The 9,889-nt window shown below is 44.7% G+C and overlaps 1 protein-coding gene across 1 annotated transcript; it reads left to right on the top strand.

Annotated features, from left to right (window-relative positions):
• The first annotated feature begins 2,234 nt into the window (after positions 1 to 2,234).
• LOC109763847 (cyclin-T1-3) lies at positions 2,235 to 8,553 on the top strand. Its single transcript, XM_020322709.4, has 7 exons — positions 2,235 to 2,516; positions 4,104 to 4,372; positions 5,899 to 5,980; positions 6,375 to 6,509; positions 6,699 to 6,874; positions 6,959 to 7,110; positions 7,715 to 8,553. Exons 2-7 carry the CDS (start codon positions 4,134 to 4,136, stop codon positions 8,263 to 8,265), a joined length of 1,335 nt encoding a protein of 444 aa, XP_020178298.1. The 5' UTR covers positions 2,235 to 2,516; positions 4,104 to 4,133; the 3' UTR covers positions 8,266 to 8,553.
• The last annotated feature ends 1,336 nt before the right edge of the window (positions 8,554 to 9,889 follow it).

The following is a 9,889-nucleotide window of genomic DNA, read 5'->3' as shown; positions in this document are numbered from 1 at the left end:
CGCGAAAAGAGTTACATCAAATAGATCTCCAAGAGACCATTGTATTGAGAATCAAAATAAAGAGAGGAAGCCATCTAGCTACTAACTATGGACCGTAAGTCTACAATGAACTACTCACGCATCATCGGAGAGGCACCAATGAGGATGACGAACCCCTCCGTGATGGTGTCTAGATTGGATCTGGTGGTTCTGGAACTTGCGGCGGCTGGAATTGTGTTTCGTCGACTCCTTAGGGTTTTTGGATTTTTGGGGTATTTATAGAGCAAAGAGACGGTGCGGCAGGCGGCCGAGGTGGGCACAACCCACCAGGGCGCGCCTGGGCCCCCAGGCACGCCCAGGTGGTTGTGCTCCCCTCGGAGCCCCCCTCTGGTACTTTTATGTCCCAACAGGTGTCTTCTGGGCCAGAAAAATTCTCTAAAAAGTTTCGCTGCGTTTGGACTCCGTTTAATATTGATTTTCTGCGAAGTAAAAAAAAAGCAAAAACAGCAACTGGCACTGGGCACTATGTCAATAGGTTAGTCCCAAAAATGATATAAATTGCTATAAAATGATTGTAAAACATCCAAGAAGGATAATATAGCAGTATGGAACAATAAAAAATTATAGATACGTTGGAGACGTATCATCATCTGACGGTGGATACGGGGTGTGTTTGATCTCCCCTTGCAGTTGCACTAACTAGCATTTGACGGCTGCTACGAATCAACCGACTAATTTCCTAGAGAAATCAGTCGGGTTCTGGGGCGTCGGATACGTTGCTCGCCACCCGTTGGATTCGGTCAACACCATAGGAGGGTAGCCCTCTATCATTGCAGCCGCAACAGAGCAACCAAAGCACGCCGTTGTGGGAAGCAATGCTGCCCGGCTCGCAGAAGGAGCCGCACCCCCTCACCTGCAGCGCAATGATGCTCCGCCAACGATCGTCGGCGACACTTTTCTACAGCGGGAACGCCGGCGTAGCGGTGCTCCATCACATCACCCGATGCCGCGAGCAAGCGCTGCATTGCAGCACCCAACACCGTCGGCAAGCGCTGCACTACAACACTAGGGGCCGCTGGCGAGCGCTGCATCGTTGCACTAGAAGCCGCCGGTGAAGCTCCATTGTAGCACCGAGCGCTGCAAACGCAGCTCCAGGGCCGACGTCGAGCGTTGCATCACAACACCTAGAGCTGTCAGTGAAGTGCCATTGTAGCACGAGCACAACATCGCAACACCTGGAGCCGGTGGTGAAGCTCCATTGCAGCACCGAGCGCTGCATCGCAACACCGGGAGCCGCCGACTAGCGCTCCACTTCAGTACAGCCACATGACCACTGCACCCGTTGCAGCACTGCCGCGCAACCCCCTATTGCTGGGCCGGTGCCCCCTGCACCAACGTCCACGGCGGGCTTGCAGCAATGTCGTCTCCTAGTTGGCCATGGCAGCACACGAGTACTGCTTCAATTCACTGGTGAAAAAAAAAGATGGGGCAGGGGACAGAGGAAGAGCATTGACCGGAGGGAGGAGCACGATCCTAGAGGTGCGGGGCAGATGGGGACAACGATCTCAGAATTGTGTGGCTAAGGCGCTCGTGTGGGAAATAAGGATGAGAGTGGAGAAGCGGTGTGCGGGCCCCACCGTGACGCACGACAGCGGTTGGAGTAGGCTTACGCAGCGCTGTAAGTTTTTTTTTTGGAATCCAATAACTCCCGAACGTTCGGATTTTGAGCATTTCGTCCCGAACGTTTTTACATGGCAACTTTAGTTCACAGGGATGACAACTTTAGTTCACACGGGATGGCAACTTTGTCCTTTTTCGTTTTTTTTGTCAGAAAATTACCATGTTTCCCTAATCTCACGCAAACTAAACTTGCCATCTAAACCCGTTCGGGTTGCCATGCTTTCCCGAACGTCGGGAGTTATCATTATCGTTTTTCTAAACATTTTCCTTAGCAATTGGGGTTTTAGATGACATGCTAATGTGACATTGAATTATTTCTGTTTTACTACTTTACTATTATCCGTCTCATATTTTATGATCGTTTTGCAAGCTAAAACAACTTGTAAAACATCTTATATTATAGGACGGAGGGAGTAGTATATTACAAATAATAGTGTGTGCGTGCAATTCAAGTATTTAAAAAGACAACCTGGGAGGAGAATAATAATATATCTAAAAAAAAAAGAGGAAAATAATCATGAGATGTCCGTGTTGGCCAGCAAATCAAAGTTGAGGTTGCAACGAGTACGAACCCTAGTAGAACCCCGGTAGAGCCGCGGGTAAAAAGGTGGACCCGGGCGCACGGTGACACATCAACCGGCTAGGGTTCTGCTGGGGTCCGACCCAGCCTCGCAGTCGCAGGTAGGGCTGCAGGCTCCCCCTCGCTGCCGCGGCGCCTATCCCCCGCCGCCGCCGTCGCCGTCGCCGTCGCCGCCAGCTGCAGCTCTCCGCCCGCGACGTCTATCCCGGTCCGTCTCCGCCCCGCGCGCTCGCCGGTCGGTCCGCACCCTGCGCCAAACTACTTGTCGACCTCTCAGGTTCTGTTCTGATCCGATGTGTTTATATCCATAAGAAGAATCGTCTCAAATTGCTTCTGTAGTTCCCTCGGTTCGCATGATTCTGCCTGCCAATTGAGGGATCCGGTGCCTGGAAGCTCACCTCGGGATTATAATGCGCGATTGTTGCCGGGCGGGAGTAACCCTAGTTGCTGTTTGATGCGTAGTTGTTGAGCCGAACTTACTCGCTTGAATCTGAACTGGCTTGATTTCGCAACTGCGTGCTAAGTTTCCCGGTAAATTCACGTTTTTAGGTGTCTGGAGGGCTGGATGTAGCTAAATTTCGTGAGGAATTTATGGGGGCCAATGCTAATACTGAGTTTTAAAGGATTTCTGCTGTTGCTTGAAAAATTACGCAGCTTAGCTTGGAGAACTGCATTACTCGAGGCGTTGGGGTGCGGTGGGGTTTTGTGTTAGTGTCGGTCAAACTTATGAGCTTGATAATACATTTCATTCCCTGCCCACAACACCAGCTACGAGGCTACTTTTTGCTCTTGTAGTGAGTTTCGACTTAAAGTAATTTTGTCTGAGTGATATATATAGCCAGGAAAACACCTTCATAACACACATACCTACCTGTAAACTGAAGTCCCCTACAATTTCATCTAGGATTCCAGGGTTACCTACTCAAGTGGGCTTTATATCTGAGAAAATTTGGACTTCTGCGGTGGTTTGAGATTAGTACACTCCACTATTTTATGTTGCTCGCTTGTAATTTGGGTTCTGTTTTTTTACAGTCCCACTTAAATTGTGTTTGAGGATTGTGTTTCTCATCTGTATTGGGGTTAGTTTCTTGCCGGTTGAATATAGTCGCTTGCTTTAGGTCAAACAGCTGCCCTCAAGAACATATCATGTTTAGTGATCTCTCCCCATTCATTCTGCTAGCTTTGCTAAAACTCTGGTCTTAGTTAAGTTTGGAGTACCCTGTTTCTGTGTTATGCTCCCAGACTCAGGAAAACACCTTGAACGCCATGGACTCGGGAAAATAAACTTGAAAGAACAAATAGCAAATTGTGCAGTGGTCATTACTCACATGCAACAATTTTACAATTTCATTAATGTCGCCATCCTAACGTAGGAAATGCATTGATGTTTTATTGAAGAAACTCTTTTGTTTGTTGTTTTGTCATCCACGTGTCACAAATTTGTTCAATGAAGCTGTATGAATATGCCCTTTTTATGTTCCACTGAAGATTTTTTTTTAGATTTAGAGTATTGGGAACATATAGTTTGACATCTTTCTTAGCGCTTCATGACTTCATCAATATTACTTTTTTTTGCAAATTAATGTGTATATGTACATGCCTAGTTGTACCTTCCTCCTGTTTACGCAGGGACGGAGGCAGGAGTGAGTAGGGGGGCAAATAAAAGTTACTAAAGCTTAAAGGTGGCCAAGTAGAAATTGTTTGTTGTTTTGCACTTAGATTTCAAGAGTATATAAAAAAAAATCTTAGGGGGGGGGGGGGGGGGGGCATGGCTCCCCCTTGGCCCTTGGCTCCGTCACTGTGTTTATGTATGCTTATGATGTTAAGTTTGCAAGCGATGACAGAATATATCTCATTTTGCCAGGTCCTTTAGAAGAAAAGAGGAAAATCATACATGGATATCATGCAGACAAGTGATTCTTCACAATATGGAGTTGTAGAAAACAGCCCATATAGATTTCCCTATAATAAACGTGTGGAAGATGGCAACCTTGGTGCTTCATGGTATTTTAGTAGAAAAGAAATAGAGGAGAATTCCCTTTCAAGAAGAGATGGCATTAGTCTGAAGAAGGAGTCTTTCCTTCGCAAGTCATACTGCACTTTTCTTCAAGATCTGGGAGTGAGGCTTAAAGTGTAAGAATATATAGTACCATGCATATTTTATTGTTACTTGTTTTCTTGTAAAGTGTAGCAAGCTAGTTTAGCAGTATTATTTGAATCTTACCTGTTCTTTTCAAGTTCCTGTAGTCAACTTGACTTTTTTATTATAGCTTAGTTTTTTTAACAAACTTTTCTTTCTTGTTTCACCGTCAACAATATATTGAAAAAAAAAATCATGATCAATATCATGCACATTTTATTTCCAAATCCAAGGAAAGTCTAGTGCACATCTAAAACATAAGTGATTACGTTCTGTTGTTGACAGTGGTTGTTCTCTAGTGTACATGACTACATTTTGTATCCTAGGTTGCACCTCTAACAGACAGAATATTCGGGGTCTCCTTAGTTGGGAGCCAAGCTCTGCCATGGTTTGTCACACTCACTCAAGGCTAGTTTGACCAAGTTAAGCAAGTGTTTGGTTCAAAGCCACGTTTTCTGCATGCCAAACATTTTTTTAGCTGGGTTCCAAGCGCCATAGACACATGCACTTGTAGCATGACTTATGTAGACAAGCTAAGTTGTGGACTGTGGTTCCATTTTTCTGTACCAGCTGAGTTAGGCAAAAACGCCTTTAGTGGAATTATTGATCTTAGACTGCGAATCAAACATGCCTTTAGTGGAATTATTTAATGGCAGGAATATCTGAAACAAGCACTGTACGCATCTTTTTGTTAAAAAGATATTAGGGGTGCAAATTGATTCAGAAGATTAGAAACGTCACCTCTGCTGATCGAGGGGACATATGTATAGGTTTGAAAGAAACATAGAACGTCCTTATTGTGATAGGTTGCCAAGCATGTGCTTGGGCTGGTCATGTGGCAATTTAAGCATTGCCCCATCAAGAATTGACTTGTCCATTTTTTCCTGGAGTTTTAATTGATTATATTGAGTAAGTGTTTAATCATGCAATATCTGCGCTATATTAGACATTTAATAATTATTTGATTGTTGACTTGTCCAGTTTTTCTTCTTCCTAAGCATTTGGTCTAATGTGTACATTGATTTTCAGCCTACTCCATTTAACCTTGAACTTTGTTTGTTAGCTTTATTTTCTTTGACAATATCCAGAGATGGTTTTGAACTAATTACTCAGATATTATGGTAAATCTATCTGATATTTGTGTTTGACAAATTGCTAACATATGCATGTGACCACATAACTACTGTTCAGTTTTTCCCTTTAAAAAGGGGTTTATATTTTTTTCCAGAAGCCCTTGACCCCAGGAGTTAGACTCATTGATTCATTACTTTAATGCCACCGTTCTTGTCGAGCATGCAGCGATGGGTGATCACATGGCATCCTTGTTTAGCGACAACAGAAAAGATCAGACACTGTTTAGTATTTTTGTTTAGGCCTTTATGTGTTTTTAGAATACTTGCACCATGAAAGTTTATGAATCAGTTCATGTATCGTACTGCATCAATTATGCTTTGTTTGCATGTTAGTAGTTCTATACAGTGCATCTTTCCTTCTTATGACGGATGGCTTTGAAATGTAGGCCTCCAGTGACAATTGCTACAGCTATTGTATTCTGTCATCGTTTTTTCCTTCGACAATCTCATGCCAAAAATGATAGACTGGTAAGCCCTACTTAAATTTGTATGGGCTTGTACATGTTTGTTGTCAGACAGCATGCACGTTATATGCATGGTAGGCAGTATTATACTTTTCTAACATGTGTTCAATCATGAATGCTGCCACCCATATGTGAAACACACACTTTTTTAGTTTGCTGTCACTTGTAGGCAGTATTCTAGTTTCTAGTTTGCTGTCACTTGTAAACCCTATATTTTATTGGATTCCATGATATGGTTAATCTTGTTCAGTTCTGCAGAAGAGACATGCATTTTTTTTTGTGTGTGTAGTGTACAGGATAGAGCATGTGGCATACAATTTGTTATTTGGGGTTAGCGTTTTTTTTCAAAATCAACTGCTCATTGCAAGTTATCAATGAAAGTTCATTACAACCTGCAGACAGTAGCCACAGTTTGCATGTTCTTGGCGGGTAAAGTTGAAGAAACACCCATACCCCTGAAGGATGTCATACTAATTTCTTATGAGATCATCCACAAAAAGGATCCTGGTGCTGTTGCTCGAATTAAGCAAAAGGTTAGATGTTTTGTTGTTGACACTGTCTTGATACTCCTTTTCTTAGTTGCCAACGGTATCCTTGTTTCCCCACACTTCTATTATTCATAAAGCTGCAAGTTTTTGTTTACAGTCGATGCATTTTATTCCCTGATTAGTGATTACTGTGACCGGAATGGTAGTTGAGACTATTTGTGTTGTTTTGTGCAGGAAGTCTATGAACAACAGAAGAAACTTCTTTTAATTGGGGAGCGTGCTGTGCTTATAACACTTGATTTTGACTTCAATGTGCATCATCCATACAAGCCCTTGGTTGAAGCAATAAAAAAACTCAAGATTGCTCAAAAGGAACTTGCTCAAGTTGCCTGGAGTTTTGTCAATGATGGGTATGCTAAGACTACTCTTATATTCTTTAAAAATTACTAATCCCTTGTTATGCCTATTTACTACGCCGTAAAAGGGGTGTACAGGCTGTGTACATCTCTTTGCCTGCAATTTAAGCCCCAACATATTGCGGCCGGCGCAATCTTCCTTGCTGCGAAGTTCCTTAAAGTCAAGCTTCCAGCAGATGGCGAGAAGGTCTGGTGGCAAGATTTTGATGTAACCCCATGGCAGTTGGAAGGTTGGTCTCTACATATGGTCAGTTGTGCATATTTGCTCTATTGCAGTATTCATTGTCGTAAGGATAATATTTCTCATCCTCACAAGTAGCAGCAGATGTTATCATGCTTTAGTTGTCAATGGAACCCCTGAGAATTGGAGGACCAAAATTTATCATATATTCAAAACTGGTAGTGGAATTAGGTTGCTTAGGTCAAAGACACAAGTTATTTTGTGATGTGCACAAGGGAAAGTTTTGAGCACTAGTGTTCTGGGCTACACCATACACTAGGCAATGTTATGCACAGGAGTACTCTAATGAATCTGTGCTGGATAGCCTCTGGCGTGGAACTGGAAATATTTGGGTTGGCGTCGACTTTTGAATTCAACTATTGATAGACCTTGTCTGATAAACAGAAAATTAGCAAAGAGACATAGAAAATTACATTTAACGTTGTCACTTCTGTTTTGTTGATTTTGCAATGCTGGTAAGCAGTATTGTCCATTTTGTATCAAGAACTGATGCTCTTTTTGCTGCCACGTTCACATTTGATGCTCGTTCCTGCGAAAGTATAAAAGGCATACTAAGGACCCATGCTTACACTACTTGCAATTATTCTTTTCAGAGGTTAGCAACCAAATGATGGAGCTCTATGGGCCACCACCATCTCAAGGGAATAATACTAAAAGCAGCTCTGCAAGTTTAGCTGATCAACATGCTGCGGAAAAAGCTCCTGGAGCTGCCGAAGAGCCTCCAGCGCATAAGAACCATCCAGCATCCAGACAATCGAGCTTGCCAGACCACCATCACCCTGAAAGGCAAAACTCAAACCAGCGGATAGTCCAGACCGAAACAAGGGATGGCACTGCCACCAGCAATGAAGGCCCGACTATGCCGCCGTCAGGGATGGATGCAGTGGAAAAGATTGCTGATCTGTCTGAGAGGGAGCTGAAGCATGGAGTGGAATTGGTTGCCGAGGATGACGAAAAACACGACAGAAGGCAGACCGTCCCCCGTCCCCCGCACAGAGAGGATCATCAGAAAGCCGCTCACACGACAGAGGGCACGGAAGAGGGCGAGCCGTCTAAGGACAGTCAAGAGTGCCATTCAAAGCGGAAGGAGCACAGGAGCCATGATCACAGCAGCGAGAGGGACCTTAAGAGGTTGAGGCCATAAAAGGAAGTATCATCACCACCTGGGTAGAATGATCCGCGGTGGCATTGTGCTAATGCAACTACCAGGGTGAAAACCTATTCTTTTTTCTCTGTTGCAGGAGCTGCTATCTCAGTCCTTGCTGGCCATGTCGGGAGTTTTGAACCGTGATTCGAGAATATGGTTTCCCATACAGACACAGTGCGTGCATGTTCGTGTGTTGATGTTGTGGAAACGCTGGGCGGCTGGTCCGTGATGCGAGAATTATGCAGACCTGAGAAACATTAGGTATACACAATAGTGTGTCGTGCAGGTTCGATGCTCCGTTGTTTGGTGCTACTAGGCAGCATGTGCAATTGTATGCATCCATGTTGCGTAGGCAGGCACGCCGCTCGTCGTGCGTCGGGCTGGCGCCAATTATTGTTGCTGCGAACTCGTAACTGTGTCGGTGAGGACGGATGCATGCCAGAAATGCAACTCGTCCATGAAAAGAGCTGGCGGGTCATCAAGAAAACAAGATCACAGGAGAACATGCACTGCTGTCCATGCGGCCGTCGTTTTATCTATAATAGACACACAGATCCGTAACGAGAAGCAATTTCCCGCAACTGGCCTGTCCTTCGTCAACAAACTTTTTCATTCTCGGGAGCAGGAAAGGAAGCGCGCGATAAGACGTTGCAGCTAGAAAGAATGGAGACGTCCGTCGACTCAGAAAGCAACAAAGAAACCGCCGCGAGAGAAAAGGAGGAAGGCGACGTATGTCCACTTGCCAAACGCTTGCTCACCGCCGGCCTAATCCTGCACCTCCTTTTGCGCACCCTCTCGCTTAAGCAACGCCACCGGGCGCTCGCAGGCGACTAGGACGCAGACCTGCCACCGGTTTGTGCGAGTAGGTCGTTGATTCGTTCCAGAGGAATATAAGTAGTTGATTATTACTAGTTTGGAAATGCATTACGCAGAGCGCAGTAATTCGTGCAGGAGGACACCGCATCAACTGCTAATAATGCATTAACATACGCATCGTGCTGCGTCACATCTCAAGATAGGAACGTGAATCATTGCTGTCTACCACCTCAAAGCACATTTCCACCTCTCTTTTCTTCCCCGTTTTCTTTGGTTTTGAAAAGAAGGAAAGCGACCGATAAATCCTTTATAACGCAATCTGGGCCGCACAGGCCGCAGATATCATGCAATCGTCACCGCTCGTCATGGAGACCTTGCACCTGAGCTAAATTTTTTTTCGCGAGAGAGCTAATTGGTTCAACCATGGAAGTTCCATGGGACACATGGAATTTCGTATAATTCCTCTCCTGCACTCAATTCCGTGCCAACAGAACAACTTTTTTTCACTCACTGGCCACTCCTCACCTCTCACCAGTCAGACACATCACCACTACTCTGTCACTTGCTATAGAGGCCAACAGCTGGAAACTCCAAAAATAAATACGTATGTAAGGTGCTTCCATAGATGGAGCTGCCAGCAAGGTGAGAGAGAGAGAGAGAGAGAGAGAGAGAGAGAGAGAGAGAGAGAGAGAGATGATCCTGAACTCCCAAGTCCAATCCGTACCTACTCGTTCACCAAATCCTCCCAGGGCAATGAGTTCAGAGAATTGGACTTGCAACCTACCATAAAGCTCATCATCATCGA

The sequence above is a fragment of the Aegilops tauschii genome, chromosome 4 (genome assembly GCF_002575655.3).
Source record: "Aegilops tauschii subsp. strangulata cultivar AL8/78 chromosome 4, Aet v6.0, whole genome shotgun sequence".
Taxonomy (NCBI): Eukaryota; Viridiplantae; Streptophyta; class Magnoliopsida; order Poales; family Poaceae; genus Aegilops; species Aegilops tauschii.
The sequence above is the reverse complement of the archived record's forward strand: the minus strand, read 5'-3'. Positions and strand labels throughout refer to the sequence as shown.

Coding starts and splice junctions, on each gene's coding strand:
- LOC109763847 (XM_020322709.4), top strand. CDS start 4,134: ATGGATATCATGCAGACAAGTGATTCTTCACAATATGGAGTTGTAGAA. Junction 5,981..6,374: donor ATGCCAAAAATGATAGACTG/GTAAGCCCTACT, acceptor TACAACCTGCAG/ACAGTAGCCACAGTTTGCAT. Junction 7,111..7,714: donor AACCCCATGGCAGTTGGAAG/GTTGGTCTCTAC, acceptor TATTCTTTTCAG/AGGTTAGCAACCAAATGATG.